We start from the raw sequence: 17,029 nt of genomic DNA, 5'->3' as shown, positions 1-17,029 counted from the left end.
TATACTAAGACATCCTAGGTAGAAAATCTTTTGTTGCAGGTATATATATTACCCAAAGCTGGAAAATTATGGTATAGAACATGCAATATAACATGTAAAGTGAAAAATTCATTTCATGCACGCATGCAAAGTTCACTAGCCACGTAAATAAGGTAAGTGAAACAATGCATTTTATTTCACAAACTTCTAAATTCATATGCGAAAGATGGTAATTATGTGTAAATTAATTAATTAACTTCATCTAGTACGTCAAGGTTCATCCTCTCCGTAGCCTCCATTCCCTCCTCCATATCCTGATCCATAGCCGGAGCCACTACCATATCCCGAACCATTGCCACCATTGCTGCCGCCACCACCTCCTCCGCCGCCGCCACCACCACCACCGCCTCCTCCTCCGCCTCTTCCACTACCACTTCCATAACCGGAACCACTTCCACTTCCATACCCCGAACCATATCCTGAACCACTTCCTGAGCCACCTCCACCACCACCACCTTGGCCACCACCGCCTCCACCACCACCACCCCTTCCTATTCCTCCACCTGATCCATACCCTGAGCCTGAGCCATATCCAGAGCCACTACCCCATCCTGAGTTTCCACCACCGCCGCCACCACCACCACCCCTGCCACCTCCACCGCCTCCGCCACTCCCAAACACATCATCTGCCTCACCATATCCTGAGCCTTCCCCAGAGCCATACCCTGAACCATAACCTGACCCTGCTCCCAATGCTGACCCTCCACCACCACCACCTCCCGCTCCACCACCGCCACCGCCACCGCCTTCTCGCATACCATAGAATCTTGCACCACAAGCAAGATCAACAAAGAGTAATATCACTAATGCAACTCCTAAAAGTTTGGAATGCACCATTATGTTAAATTCCAAACTTCCCAATGCAAGGCTTATTATATATCAAGTACAATAGTAATTTATAAGTACTTGTGTTTATGCAATATTTGTAAGGGAAGTGTCACTTTGCCAAGAGAGTAAATGCTTATGATTGTGAGTGACAAGCTTAAGGTTAGTCTTGCTATTTATAGGCACTCAAAATCCAACTTTTCTTAGTTGCATGGTTGTCTAGTAGCTTCTTAACGAGTATATTTTATTTGAAGAGGAAAATATGAACGTGTTGATTGGAGTTAGTGGTGTTGGTGGTAATGTAGGTGGCTACATTTTACAATAGATAGACTTATCATGGGTCTGTAAGTGGTGGACCTTCATCGTCTAGCTAGCTTCATGCAAAATTATATTATGGATTTAAGTTATATGAAAAGGTGGATTCCAGTTGATGAATTCTGAATTTTATGATAAGATAACGAACGGGTTCGAGATAGATAATTTATAGTACATATTAAGTGATCATTTTTTAACACAAAATACAGAGAATTTGGGACAAAGCTATTGGTTTTGCCAAATCCGTAACTTGTGGTGTAAATCCGACCTTGAGCTACAAATAAAATGACAATGTAAAGATTCTTTTACGTACAATACTATCAATAAATCCTAGCCTATAACAATAGATTAGTTATCGTTTTTATCATACTATTGATTAATGTATATCAAAAAATTTACCTGTACCTAATAAATGACTAGATTTTGGAAAATATTTTTTACATGTCAATACATATTACTTAAACTCTTATTTTATTAGAGATACAGTTTGCTCCCACTTTCTATTTGAGGCTTAAAAAGAATGAATTAGGATAATGGGGCCAAGGAGTTTTAGATACATTTCCACTCTGTCAATTTCTGTTCTCACTTGACTACATATTTTAGTGACTTCCATATGCAAAGATTGTCGATATCTAATGTGTTAGGTACATTTAATTAATAAAAAGATCATACTATTAAAATGTTTTATTGATTGATAAAGTGTTTAAGTAAATCAATATATTTTGCGGTGAAATTAATTTATTTGGTAGGTTTAATAAGAAATTATGCAAGGTGCTTTACTTTATTAATGTTGGTTCATTGGCTAAGCGTTAGAATAAGACTTGGTATCCTGTAAACAGACTTTAAAGATGTTCAATTGTTTACAACTCTGGGAAATATCGAGGACCCTTTACACAAATGGATGCATCATAAGTTCTTTATAATTATTTCTCAATATAAATTCGTTCAGATTCGTTCAGATTCATGTCCGAATATAGTGATGGTAGAATATTCATCTGAAACTTTCTCAGATTGTATCTATGTGGTACACATTCCTTCTATTTCTCTAAGTAAAGTTCTTTGTATTGCAATGTCTATTACACGTTCCTTCTATTTCTCTAAGTAAAGCTCTTTGTATTGCAATGCCTATTGTATCGCTAGACCTTTTATAGTGTATACGGAAGCATTCATAGTAAATGCGTTTCTATGTTCTTAATTCAATACACTTTCACTGTAATTCCCAATTAGATTATGTTATTTTCTCTCAAACTATACCACTATTATTTGGTTAGATCAATTTGGAGAAACAATCACTACTAATCACTACTATTACTTTCTCTAACTATTGTACTATTATTTAATTCACAAATAGTTATTTTTCAATTCTTATAATTAAAAAATAGCTAATAACTCGAAGTTTGAAAATTTACAAGTGAAACTTCAAAATAACATCTTAAAGTTCACTTTACAAAATTTGAAATTTCAAGATAATAATTATTTTTCAATAGCAGGACCGAAAAATGGCCACGGGCGCTATTTCTACTTCTAAAGGTTCGTCCATGGTCCAAGAAAATGGAAAGACTATTGGAGATTTGATTGAATAACAAGAAAGGGTTACTAGAAGCTCTTCACATATGATGCCTTTTGGTTGGATACTCCCTCCATCCCATATTATTTGGCCACTTTTCCTTTTGCACGCCCCTTAAGAAATCATAAATAAAAAACGTATTTTACTACCTTACTCCTACCTCTTTCCAATAAATACACTCTAATCAATATTGACTATTTTCAAGAACATTTAATACTAAGGCCTAAGGGTAAGATGGAAAAGATTTAATTAATTTTATCTTGATTTTGTAAATGAACAAGTAATTTGGGACATATATTTTTAGTAATGTGGCCAAGTAATATGGGACGGAGAGAGTATAAGCTTTGACATGCAATTTTTGGAAATTCCTAAGGACCAGTAAAGACCACAAATTAAATATCCCATTAACTCACCAATATTGGGGTTTTCACCCACTTATTGTCCAATACTCGCATTAAAACTTTATTTAATTTGAATTCGCATAACATAAGGTTCAAAATCGCTCCTTACCAGGTTTCTTTATATCGAAAACTCAAACTCGAGACTTCTAATTAATATTAGAAGGATCGTATCCATGCTACCACAACTTTCCACCACAACTTTTGGTGGTCACAATTATTATTGTAAATAGCACCTAGCAAGATCAAGTAGCAGTTTTAACAGCTGTTTTACTTTAAATAATGTGGTAGCCTATCAAACCCTTGTGATCAATAGTGCCTCTATTTTCCAATATGAAAAAGGAAGGAATATTATACGAATTTAAATTAAATACATTAATAGTGATAGTGTAATTATTTTTTCTAACATCAGTGCAATTTAATTTGTTATAATAAGTTACTTATCATTCTGGATTACGGGTCGATGTTATTAAATATAATTGCTTGTCATTACCTTTTAATCGACTTAATTATGTAGATATTTTTTGCACCGTTACGTCAACACATAGGACTTAAATTCATATTCTATATTTGATGGAATAACAAGAAAGGGTTACTAGAAGGTCTTCGCATATGTTGCCTTTTGGTTGGATAGGCTTAGGCACGCAATTTTGGACACTTCTAAGGAGCAATGAAGACCACAAATTAAATACCCACTAACTCACCTTCTCTTTAAGTTCCTTTTCATCTCAATGTGTATAGTGGGGAGTAGAAAAATTGGAAGTTTTCTTTTCTTGGAATTCACTCTTTGAATGACAAATGTCATGTTTTTCTTTCTTTTGCTTTGTATTGCTTTGGTGGTGGCCATATGCACAGAGCACACTTTGCTAGTTTGCTTTCGTCTTTGAAACTCAATCATAGTACCAAAATGAACAGTCCATTCTTGTAGTGCTCTTTCTTTTTAAATTTTCTTAAAATAAAAGTATATGATGTCCGAATCAATTTGTGCATATTGATTAGTGACAAAGTCAGAGTTTTATATAAGATATTTAAAAAGAAATTACAATATCACACATAGGATTTAAACTTGTGACCAGAAGCAGTTTTTAAATTCCCTTTGCCATTACAATAGATTATTTATTTATACCTTTTAATAGTTTATATATAATAAAAAACTCGTTTTTTCCTCTCTATATCCTACTATCTAAAGTATGCATATATACTGAAGAAAGCATCTGCTCCGTGATCTCTAAGATATTTCATAAAATTATGTATGGATCCTCAATCACCAAGTCTTGCATGAATATGAATTGTTATCGATAAGTTTATGTATAGATTGGACACTGCTTAATGATTGACTTTACGAAAAATTCATTGGATTTCGAAAATTCGTAACATTGGTCTGTCACATTCCCAATTAAACTTGAGAAGCTCAAGACATGCCTGCCAACCCTGACCTGCCTCTAATTACTAGAATTGAATTCGTTTTCAATTATCCTAAGCCGGCCCTTGTTATTGCTCTATATTATTCTTACATGACTTGATAAATCATATATTGCTGTAAGTCATTAGCAATATTGCAGAATCCATCATGATTCTGCATCTTATTATAGTTCACGTTCAACGAATAAGTGATATTATGAGTGCTAAGGAGGTGAATTCTTTGGTCAAATTGGGAACTCAATTAAGTTGACTTTTTTAGTGCTCAATTTGGAATTTAAATCGTGTCTGAAATTTATTGCACCAAGAAATGAGCACTATAAGTAAAGCAAGTCATTTTAGTTCAACAGTACTAAATTTGAATCTAAATTTATATACGTGGATAGTTTAAAGAGTATGTATACTGTTAGTATAATTTAGTGTATAAGAGTTAAACTAATTTAAGTGCCTCCGACTTTATCACATTTCTCGTTAGATGTTACTATAAGCGTTGATTCCATTAGATATTTAGATTATCTTTACAAATGTAATTCTAGTCATATGATTTTTTTTTTCTATAAGAGAGATCTGTCAAAAAAAAAAAAAAAACTAGAAGACTTCTACAAGCTCGTTTTATTCTATTATAAGTGGGCATAGAAAATCATTTTTCGTATTTTTTTGAGTCTTTTAAATCACTCTTCATGCTTGTAGTAGCAACTTTTGCGCACTTGTTTAACAAGATATGAAGACAATACCAAGTCTTATTAGTTCATCCAAACTTGTAAATAATTAAACACCACGTAGTACAAGTTTTGTCAATTCGACAAAACTTTCAACAATTTAAGATGGTACCAAATCTTGCCCGTCCATCCAACAAAACTTATGTAATTAAACACAGGTAAGTTTTGCCCATCCGGCAAAACTTACAAACAATTTGTACCAAAGTTACGCCCAATCCTCGTAACTTGTGATCAAGTTTTGCCCATCTGACAGAACTTGAGAACAATCTAGCTACAAAAGAACCAAGGAAACAGTAGAAATGACAATGCCTCTACGCAAATTCACAGTACTCGACTGCTGTAAAAGAGTTTCACTGTGATACACCATTTAGTTTTAAATTCGTTCAGGAGATTGCATACATCATATGTCAACAGTCAGAAGCTGTATCAATTCACTTTAATGTAAACACTAAAAAATTCCTGGTATAGGTATATCATATTTAATAATGTCACTTCAGTAAAGATCAAGATAATCTACCAAGAATTTCAAAGTAAAACTAGTCTCAAGCTTGATTTGATTGAGCGCCCTATATTCTTGAGCCCTTACTTGACACGAATTAAGGTGCCAATTTTGAAGCTAGTGGAAAGAATGAGCACCCAAAGGAACAGATAATAGAACCAGAACCAGGACAATGTCGACATCGTCTTCCCAGGAAGAACACTAACTACTGATCCCAAGTGAGCAGAGCTATCATCAAGCTGTGATATGCCAAAAGATAGGATAACGTTGTAATTCCCATGCTTGCCCACCAACCCGTCTGTTCCATTGCCACTCATAGTCATGTTCGTTATTTGAACCAAACCAGTGACATGGATTGAACTGGATGCTTCCGAGGAAGAATTCATACGGAGAGCTTTTGAAGGGAACTCCGAAGCACATGCAGGAGGAGCAGGAATACCGCCCAGCATGCAGCTTGCCTGCTTCATAAATGGATACTTATAGTCTGCAACATTGAAAATAAACAAGTTAAAAGATGTAATCCTAAGAAACAAAATTGCGGTTTTAACCGAAATTTGTGTTAAGCTAATGGCCAGAGTAATATATCTAAATTTAGGGGTGTCAAATGGGTATGAATTTGGGAAGATCAAGATAGGTGAGTTAATAATTTTTTTTTTTTGGGTTTGTCAGTAACCCAACCTGCCAGATTCTTACTAAGTTAACTATTTGTTTGTTTTTTATAATTTGTTTATCTAATAAAAGAAAATTCTCTTTATTACTGCTATATATAACATATCAAACAAACAAAAAAGGTATCTTTAAAAACGTTTGGACAAAATTTCTCATGAGTCAATTTGAGCTGCATGTCAGCCCAAAATGAGCTGAGTTAAAAATTGGGCAGATCATGTTTCTATGCGTTAATTTTCCACCCCCATATCTTATGTTATTATCAGTAGTAAGTTCAAAAAGAACCCTTACCGCTACCCGATCCAAATTTAGATGGTTCCAGTTTCGAGCATGATGCAACATTGTTCTTCTGATCCTCGGGCTCTTCACTCGATGCAATTGGTTGGTCAGCTAGCTCACCAATGTTCTGCCATGAAGGTAATAAGCTAAGATTCAAGAAGACCAGAACAGAACGATTAGTACAAGTGGAGTTAGTAAGTAAAGTTACCTTCTCCTCCAGAGATGCTAAGTCAGAGACATGAGCATCACCTCCGATCATCATTGGTGGATTGAAATCCATACTTTGGAAGTCATCGTCTGCATCAAAAAATGTAAGGTACTCCTCAAGCATGTCAAAACTTGATGTATCAACCTCGATGGGTCTTGAAAGATCACTAGCTTCAAGGAATGCTCCATCATTGAATTGAAGGTTATCAGTTGCAGTTACAATTGGTTCATCAAGTAAGTAATCTGCATCTTCAGAGTTCACACTATTGCTTGGTTCATTCATGAATTCATGCTTGACTGGATTTGCGATTGCGTAATGTTCAATTGCAGGATCAAATGATTCCTGCTCGTCCGGGGGCTGAAGCCAGTTTTCTGCTTCTTCAAAGGAGTTACTTGTTTCCCCATTGTTGCTAGCATTTTCCTCACAGTAGCGTTTCGAAGAAAGTGGAGCACTATCCACAGGTGTGTCAGTCCCGAGAATCTGGTGCAAGAGAAACATGAACCAAAATGAGAAGATACATATTACCTCCATCCAACACTGACAGCAAGTTCATCTAGATATAATTTTGTGCAAAACAGGAAACGAGCTGCTACCCTTGTTTTCTTTTATTTGGAGGTACAGACAGGATGACTCGAGATATAGAATCCAAAGCTTCATCAACTCAGGCTTTTATCCTAACTCACACAATCTTATCCAGGAGAGAGAAGCAGCAACAAGATCTTACTAACAAGTTCAAGAGACAAAAAGGCTAAAGATATTCAGAACACTCACAAGGTATGCACTTGCTTGCAGCTTCACTGAACCTACAACTTATTTCACACACGCTAAAGGATTGAGAACTATAACACCGAAGACCCCATCCAAGAAAGAAAGAAAAACACTAGCTACTTCAGTTGAAACTCATCTTATCATCTCTCCCACTTAGCTACCGCTAATTCGCTTCAAATGGAAGAAGCACAAGAAAAAGGCAAAAACATCATATAGCTTTTGGAAGCCCTTCTGCCCCTTAAAACAGATCGTGTTCTCGCCATAGCTTTAATAGGTGTAAAATCACTAGCACGCCGAAATTCGCAGAAGCAGGCCCCATCAAGTACATAAACAGAAATGCAATCAATTTCATTTCACTCCCTAAGTCAAATTCATAAGTTAGCACAAGGAAGAAGGAGAGCTGAATTGGTATTGATAAATGTCCCATCTAATTATGTTTTGATGTTCAAATGACACCAGAAAACAGGAATATAAGATTGACTATCATGTTTGAATTGATAATGAGAGATCTCCCGTTGTTACTCAGATTGGTGTTCAAAGACACCACAATAGAGTAACTTCAAGGATGAATAACTACCTCCTGACTTACTTTACGAAAATGAATCACTATTCCTGATCAACAGCCACATTTCATGAACGTAAACCAAATCACTCGGCAGATCCAAAATGAGTCAGCTGGGTTCTCTTTTGACCGTTGGATAAGGTGTTAATGATTTGCACTCTGTATGTGTGACTGAGAGAGAGCTGTGGGGGTGGGGGTGAAAGACCATGGCATACCCAGAACAAAGAAAAGAGTATATACCTGCTCAAGGTCATGTCCATCTAGATAGATATCATCTCCAAATTCAAATTCTTCAGCAACCTCCTTCTTGGGCACAATTTCTAACTCATCATCCTCCTCCCATTCCTCTTCGACAAAAGGTGCCCCATACTTTTCCCCATTCTTCGGCCCTGCACCACTCTTCTGGAAGACTCTACATAGCACAAGTGCATCCTTTTTACACCAAAAAAAAAAAAAGAGAGAGAGAGAGAGAAGAAAATAAGTAAACGAGAAGAAAATACAACTCAATATATAAAATAGCAAAAATAATCACTATCATAAGGCTCATGAAGAGAGGGGGGAGGGAGTTATCTCCTTCTAGCTTCCCACAACCACATGTTCATATGATCTCACCTGAGAAATTCCAGCTTTGTCCAACTCCTCATCAATTAGTTTGTACTCATGCATAACCCAATTAGTCCTCTGACCTTTTGGAGCCCGACCACTATGAAAAACTAGGGTCTTCTTCATACCAACAACCTTAGACTTATGATTGACAGCCCTGTCCTTTCCAGTTGTCTTCCAGTAGCCTCGTTCTGTCGCCCGATTGGTTTTTGCTCCATTGCCGTGCTTCCTATCAAGCACGCTGAAAAAGTACCATTCCAAATCTCTTGTTTTCAGCCTCGACATACCTAAGACATGGATAAAATAATGCTAAGCTAAACCAATCAAAAATAAATTATACTAAGCTTACTCTAGGACTTGTGCCTATATAAACACCAATTCTGTAAAACCATAATCAAATGTTCTAATAAATAACGCCAAAACGGGCTACCAGGTTGTGATTTACAACTCCATACAGAGGAAAATAAGATAGGAAAGCTATGGTGTAACATGCCAAAAACACAAGAGTGTTGTGAACATATTCTCGAAGGATAACATGATCTAAAGTGCCATACACAGAAGAAAAAGATAGAAGATAAGAATGTACTATAGATACTCAAACTAAACAGATCAATGGTTTAATTTCTAACGGACAAACCCAAAGTACCTATGCTCAATCGTAGGGTACTGCTGACTAAATAAACACATACACGTGACTCAAACACTCTGAACAAAAATTTGAACCACAAGTCAATCTCCTAACTTTCAAATTGAACATTAGAAAATTGGAGTAAGAAGCAGAATAAATAATCAAAATCCGATAAAATGAATGAAATCAAACCTACTTTGCTGGGAAGCAACAGATGGAGAGAAATGTCCCAAAAGAACTACTATCTCTAGCTTGGTTGATAATAGAATACAGAGAAGCAAAGAACCACGTAGACGATACCAACTAGTAGTCACTCTAATCTGCATTAGAATGTGTTTGCAAGGAGGTATTTTAGTCTGGTTGTGGATTTGTATTTCAATTCATACAACTGACACCAACTAGTTCGGAGTAGTGGTCAGAACTAATTCACTAATCATCCTGAAGGACCAAACCACACACCATTCATAGATGCCTATCATACAAACTACAGCAGTTCTGTATAAGTTAATAAGTGAAGCTGAGTGAAGAGCAATACTACAATAAAGCATCAAGCTATCAACTTTAAGGGTAAGAGAGAAAAACTACCAAAAAATCAGATAACTATCTTGTCCATTTAGCTAGAAATTTATAAATGAATAACTATGCCTCAACCCCAAATTAGTTTAGTTTGACTATATAAATCCTCTATATCCATTCCCAATTCAGGATTTAGAAAATTGATTATCTTTTCACACGGAGTGTCAACCTACCGCAACCCCCCAAGTCATTAGTAGAGAAGTGAAGCTGAGTGAAGAAGAATACTACAATAGACCTTCAAGCTATATAAACAAAAAGGGTAAGAGAGACAGACTACCAAAAATTCAGAAAAATGAAATCTTGTTCATTTAATTAGAAATTCAACAATCAATAACTACCTCTCAATCCCAAATTAGTTGAGTTCGCCTATACAAATCCTCTATATCCATTTCCTACTCGGGGTCTATAAAGTTTACACTGAATGTCAACCTACTGCAACATGCCAAGTCATTAGTTGAGAAGTGAAGAACAACACTACAACAGGCCTTCAAGCTATAAACAGAAAGGGTAAGAGAGAAAAACTACCAACATTTCAGAAAAATGAAATCTTGTTCAATTAGTTGGAAATTTATTAGTTGATAACTACATTTCAATCCCAAATAAGTTGAACCTCCCTATATAAATCCTCTATATCCATTCCCTATCCGGTGTCTCGAAAATTTGTTATCTTTTTACTCGAAAAAACTACCAAAAATTCATAAAGATGAAATCTTGTTCATTTAGTTGGAAATTCCTCAATCAATAACTACCCTCAACCCCAAATTAGTTGGGTCTCCCTACATAAATCCTCTATATCCATTCCCTATGCGGGGTCTGGAAATTTATTACTATCTTTTTACTCGAAAAAAGTACCAAAAATTCATAAAGATGAAATCTTGTTCATTTAGTTGGAAATTTATCAATCAATTAACTATGTCTCAATCCCAAATTACTTGAATTTGCCTTTATAATCCTGTATTTCCATTCCCTATTTGGGTTCTAGAGAATTAATTTTTAATAATTATCAACCTACAGCAAGTCAGCAACCCTACTCACACTTTGAACAAACTAAACAAAGCTCAAAATCAGATAGATACCTTGATCATTTGGTTAAAATTTATATCAATCCATAACTACCCCTCAACCCCGAATTAATTGATTTCGCCCCTATAAATCCTTTATAACCATTCCTATTCGGGGTCTCAAAAATTTATTAATATCTTTTTAACTCTAATTTTCAACCTACAACAACCCTCTCATACTTTGAACATACTAAACAAAGCTCACACAACAGTCAATCATAGTTGATTCCATAGATCTAACAAATTAAGCCCATTTCACCCCAAAAAAGCACATAAGACCAAGACTTTACAACAAATATTGAGTAACTAACAAAGTAAATAAGGACATTCTTGAAAGAATTCAAAAGGGTGCTAATAATTTCTCTGACCCTTTTGGTTCCATAAATCAAGAATAACGATAAAGAAATATTTTGGATAATTTATTACTCCCTCCGTCCCAATTTAAGTGTCTTACTTTCCATTTTGGTATGTCCCAAAAGGACCGCCTCTTTCTATATTTAGTAAGTTTTTCATTTCCAACATTCTACCTGGCAAGTTTAACACCAAACAAGATTCAAAAGCCCCCTTTTGTTTCTTGAAAAACGTGGTCAGTCAAACTAAAACACTTAAATCGGTACGAATGTTTATTACTCTAATTTCTCAACCTACAACAACCCTCCTCAACTTGAAACACAGCAAATCAATTCACTAAATTTGGTCACATAGATCTAACAAATCAAGCCCATTTCACAAAAAAAAAAAAAAAAAAAATTAAAGATCAAGACTTTACAACAAATAGGAAAAAGGGTATTACCTGGAAGGTCCCATGGTTCAACTTTGTAAATATCAATTTCAGAAATAGCATCAAATCTCAATGGTTTACCAATAATCTTTCTCCTTAAATAATACCTAACCAATTCTTCATCTGTTGGATGAAATCTAAACCCTGGTGCTAACAATTTATCTGACCCTTTTGATTCCATAAATCAAGAATCACAATAATTAAAGATTTTGGATCAAATTTAGTAAAATAAAAGTAACCCAATATTGTGGGACTTTATCAAGAATGCACAGTATAAGAGTTTAAGTAAATTGGAGGAGTTTAAGGGTTATTATTGAGAGGAAGTTATTAATTGTGAGAAGGAAGATAAAGAGGTGTTGTAATTGGAAAATTGAAAAGAAAAGTTTGGTAAAGTGTAATTTTGATGACTTTATATTATAAAGTTTATATATATGTATTCAAGAAAGGGTATGGGTCACGTTACTGAGACGTAGAATAGTTCAAACTTTGACACGTTTTAGTGGACTTCACCTTTAAAATACTCCTTTGGCCACTCTCTTTATTATTACTTACTCCTTACGTTTCGCGGACTCTTCACTTTTGATATCGCATTTATGTTGGATATTTTAAAAATATACTATTTTTGAAATATTCGACATGTATTGTTGATATTTTTGAAGAGTTCGAGCGACATAGCTTCCTCCGTCTTAATTTATGTGACATAATTTGACTAGATATTAAATTTTGGAAAGAAAGGAATAATTTTAAAACTTGTGATCTAAAATAAATCATAAATATTTATGTGGTTGTAAATTCATTAAGGGCAAAAGGGAAAGTTTTAAGTTAAATTTTTTCTAAATATAGAAATGCATCATTCTTTTTCAGATAAATTAAAAAAACAAAGTGTATCACATAAATTGACAGAGACAATTAATTTACGAAGGTCACTTCGCCGGTAGCTATCAGGTAGAACTTGTGGTAAGTAAGAAAAAAAAATACCTAATGTCAAATTGCTTCTGGTGTAAGTTTCTGATATTTGGAACCACTCTCAAATTTTGTTCCTCCTTTGTTTGGTGTACTAAATTTATTTATGTTGTTTTTTATTTATTTCTAAAGTTTAGTGTAGCTTTTTAAGGTAAAATTTAGTCTATATCATTTGTAATTTGTGTTTTTAATATAATTATTTTATCGCAAAAAAAATTGATGCGACTTTTCTGATGTTTTCGGTTAAAACTTTCTTTTTGGATAAAAATTGGTTAAATAAGTAACTCAATACTTGTGGACTTTAACAAGAAAATTGGAGTAGTTTAAGAGAATGATGAGAATTTTTAGTGGGGATTTAAGGGTTAAAGAGAGAAAATTGAGAGGAAATTAATTGTGAGAAGGAAAGATGAAGAGGTGTTGTAACTGGAAAATTGAGAAAAGAAAAGAAAAGTTGGTAAAGTATAATTTCTATGACTTTAAATAGAAAACAAAATTTGGTAAAGTATAATTGTTTGTAACAAATTTTGATATGCGGAAAGTAAACTGCAACCACAAACAAAATATAAAGAAATAGGAATATTTTATTGATAAACAGTGCGGGTACAAATCTGTTTATTCCCTTGATTCTTCTCTCCTAATATTTCTCCATAATTCGAGGGTTGTTAGTAGCGTATTTCTCGAACGTAGGATGATTTGGACCTCCTTGAGATATATTTGATCACCAAGAACGTTAGACAACACTTTGGTATTTCGTGACAATATTTGATGTCTTGATCTCTTTGTGAATACCCATGAGTTTATGGGGTATTCGAGATGCCTTTTCAAGAGAATATGTGTCACTTTATATAGGCGTGGGCTAGGGTTTAGGGTAGAGTAACCTCCAAGAACCCTAACAGAGATTGGACTCGTCTTGTAGAGTCCCACAAAATTTCGATATCTACAAATGCCCCCTACTTCAAGGTTTGTCGGGGTGTAGTCTTACCGAAACTCGAAGACGAGACTTGAAGTATCCATTACAATGGAGCTTCCATCTTTCACTGCGGATTTGATTTGTGAGAGAAGAGATGAAGGGCAGACTTGGTCCCACTGGGCGTGCCAGAATTTGTAGACAATAAAATTCGCGTCGAGAAGATAATAATCAAGACAGGAAAATATCGCAACAATCGTTGTATTTGATTTCAGAATATGAGTGTTACAATCTCTAAGATTCCTCTGATTCGTCTTTTCAACAATAAATTCAAGGGCTTTTGAGCTTGAGCTTGAACTAAATGGATTTGATCTTGACTTGTACTTGAATTCAAGGGCTTTTGAGCTTGAGCTTGAACTTAATGGATTTGATCTTGACTTGATCTTGAATTTATGCTGGATTTGAATTTGATTTGAATTGATTCGTCATGAACACTTTGATGGCCGCCACGAACAAGTGAATTTGATCTTGAACGCCTTGATATTTGATTCGCCTTCATTCTTGATCTTCGAATATTTGAAATTTGTAGAGAAATGCTTGCAGCTTGTGGAAAACTTGTAATGTTTGATCCACGAGCTCCCTCTGGCTTCTTGTTTGAATTTTTTATCCCCTTTCTGAATTATGAGACCCCTATTTATAGTTGTAGGATGGAAGAGTTGTGATAAGGACAGACTTCCTTCGGCCAATCAGATTTAAGCTGACATGACGATATTTGATTGGCCGGAACAAGTCACTTGTACACGTGGCACATCTTCATTGGCCTTTGATTTGACTAGCCATGCTGCATCATTTTGGCATGTGGCATGACCCTACAGGCTTCTTTGTTTGACTTGGCATGCCACATCATTTGACACGTAGTACTAAAGTAGGCCTCTAGGAAGATGACATTTTGGGCTTAGCAAAGTGGGCTCAACAAAGTGGGTTCATTATTTATAGCCCAATGCATTTGGACATTTTTAATTAAATCCATATTTATTGGACTTAAATAATTAATCCGATTACATTAGCCCATAATTTATTTGGGCTAATATATCTTGAATTTAGTACAATCCAAATTATTGTACGGTCTTGAATTTAATAAAGTTTACACCACTACAATAATCTCTACAACTTTAAATAGAAAAGAAAAGGTATGGGTCACGCTAATGAGTCGTAAATAGTTCGCACTTTGACAAATTATATAGAATATCTGCTACTTCTCACCAACATAAATATTAAATAATTTTAAAATACAATTTGACAACTTTTTTCTTTTTTTATAATGAAGCACTCGAACCAACTTACGTACAGTTGATTACTTCATTTATCTACTTTGTTTCTTTTTATATTTTTATAACAGTAACGTCCAAACCAGCTTGCGTACACTTTGACTATTTTATTAAGTATCTACTGTCTCCCACCGGAATATGTATCAGATCATTCTGACCACTAAAACTAAGGCAGATGAGAAAAAGTCGCTTAACATATTTTTGGCTATGTAGATATTTGAACATGAGACCGCTGTGATTCGCCCACTCTGTACTAAATAAAATTTCATCCAATTATTTCAAAATTTGAAATTTAACCCACTAATTGATGAGATAACGTTTAAAGAGTCGCTAAACAGGGTCATCAAATAATTCTATCAGTAGTAAATTCAGTATATGTTGCTCAATCCTTGAGAAATATCACTGAATGTATTGCTCAATCCTGGAGAAATATCACTGAATGTATGTAGAATCTTCCAAAAATTATGTAGTTTGAAAAGATACGACACGATATGACATTATTATGTTTCATTATGACTCCAAGCAACGTAGGATGAGGATCCAACCATGTCACAAGCTTGAATATACTTTTTTAAGAAATATGTCACTAAAGATATACTTGTGATGAAATGGTACTTTAATTTTTGACAACAAAAGGCAACACATAATGTCACAAAGCTCGAATGCAACAGTACTGGTTTAGTTGGGTCTTTCTTCTCCTATTCAACTCCGTAAATATAGAGCAAAGAGACCCGTAAGTTGTTCAGTTGATTGAGCATGAGACTTTCATAATGGAGGTCTTAGGTTCGAAATCCCCTGCTTATGATGCAAAGAATTTGCCTTTGGGTCAAGCTTGTCGCACGAGACTTGCTTAGTGCGGGTTATCTCTTCTGTGTGGTTTGAGAGCTATTGCACAGCTGAGTTTATCCTATGCGCACCCAAAGGGTAGCAGCTATGATTCCCATGTCATCAAAGGATGGTTCAGTTAGTTGAGCATGAGGCTTTCATAATGGAGGTCTCAAGTTTAAAACCCCCGGCTAACGATAGCAAGGGATTTGCCTTTTGAGTCGAGCTCGTCGCACAGGACTTGTCTAGTGGGGGTTATCTCTTGTGTGTGGTTTGGGAGCTATTGCACAGGAGCTGAGTTTACCCCATGCGCAGCCGAAAGGTAGCGGCTACGAGTTCCCATGTCATAAATAAAAATAAAAAAAAATAAAAAATTATATATATATATATATATATATATATATATATATAGAACAAAGAGAAAATAACATGAAGATTTATTTAGTATTTAAAATGTAAAACAATGGTGCAAAGAACTCACCCCAGTATCCATCAAGAGGAATTTATGAGATCATTAAATATACATCAATCCTCTTTCATGTTTTGATCTCTAGACTATCAGACAGATCATTATGTCCAAGCCTTGATAAGCAAATATATTTACTCGTATAGTAACAAATACTACTGAAATACTACAGAAATAGTCAAATGCAGCGCAATATACACCATTGCTATCAAAAAAACATATCATTTGGATCAAAGTCAAGTACCTTTCTCTTTGATACAGAAACGCGTTTGACAAATTTGATTACGTATGTAGTCAATGATGCAATCAGGACTTTCACTAAGGGTATTCAAATATAAAAAATAAACACACAAAAAAGTCAATAACATATTCTTGACCTTATACAATGTAATTTCCGTGCGAAGGGGATTTAGATGAACCCCTTGCTGATGCAGTCAGGACTTTCACTAAGGGTATTCAAATATAAAAAATAAACACACAAAAAAGTCAATAGCATATTCTTGACCTTATACAATGTAATTTCCGTGCGAAGGGGATTTAGATGAACCCCCTTGCTTGCACCCTCTAGCTCCGCCCCTATATGCAACCAGAAAGGCAATAAAGTTGGGCTATTGAAAGAGAAAAATA

The 17,029-nt window shown here is 35.0% G+C and overlaps 2 protein-coding genes across 3 annotated transcripts; both read right to left on the bottom strand.

Moving 5' to 3' along the window:
- Positions 1-249: 249 nt before the first annotated feature.
- Positions 250-876, bottom strand: LOC132642120 (glycine-rich cell wall structural protein 2-like). Its single transcript, XM_060359389.1, has one exon. It carries the CDS (start codon positions 874-876, stop codon positions 250-252), a length of 627 nt encoding a protein of 208 aa, XP_060215372.1.
- A 4,718-nt stretch (positions 877-5,594) lies between these two features.
- On the bottom strand, positions 5,595-12,317 carry LOC132640081 (NAC domain-containing protein 78-like). Of its 2 annotated transcripts, none has more exons than XM_060356509.1 (6): positions 11,926-12,317; positions 8,877-9,154; positions 8,505-8,696; positions 6,935-7,414; positions 6,739-6,853; positions 5,595-6,265 (listed from the first exon to the last, which is right to left on the bottom strand). In XM_060356509.1, the coding sequence occupies exons 1-6, from the start codon at positions 12,092-12,094 to the stop codon at positions 5,865-5,867; spliced, it is 1,635 nt and encodes a 544-aa protein (XP_060212492.1). In that variant the 5' UTR covers positions 12,095-12,317; the 3' UTR covers positions 5,595-5,864. The 2 variants fall into 2 exon arrangements, with proteins under 2 accessions (XP_060212492.1, XP_060212493.1); XM_060356510.1 differs by lacking the exon at positions 11,926-12,317 and adding an exon at positions 9,692-9,836.
- Positions 12,318-17,029: the final 4,712 nt, after the last annotated feature.

The sequence above is a fragment of the Lycium barbarum genome, chromosome 5 (genome assembly GCF_019175385.1).
Source record: "Lycium barbarum isolate Lr01 chromosome 5, ASM1917538v2, whole genome shotgun sequence".
Taxonomy (NCBI): Eukaryota; Viridiplantae; Streptophyta; class Magnoliopsida; order Solanales; family Solanaceae; genus Lycium; species Lycium barbarum.
This window is presented reverse-complemented; position numbering and strand designations above follow the sequence as displayed.

Excerpts from the sequence above, each read along its gene's own strand:
- LOC132642120 (XM_060359389.1), bottom strand. The coding sequence starts at position 876 with ATGGTGCATTCCAAACTTTTAGGAGTTGCATTAGTGATATTACTCTTT.
- LOC132640081 (XM_060356509.1), bottom strand. The coding sequence starts at position 12,094 with ATGGAATCAAAAGGGTCAGATAAATTGTTAGCACCAGGGTTTAGATTT. Across the intron at positions 7,415-8,504 it reads ATGGACATGACCTTGAGCAG|ATTCTCGGGACTGACACACC; the intron begins GTATATACTCTT and ends CTCTTGCACCAG. Across the intron at positions 6,266-6,738 it reads TAAATTTGGATCGGGTAGCG|ACTATAAGTATCCATTTATG; the intron begins GTAAGGGTTCTT and ends TCAATGTTGCAG.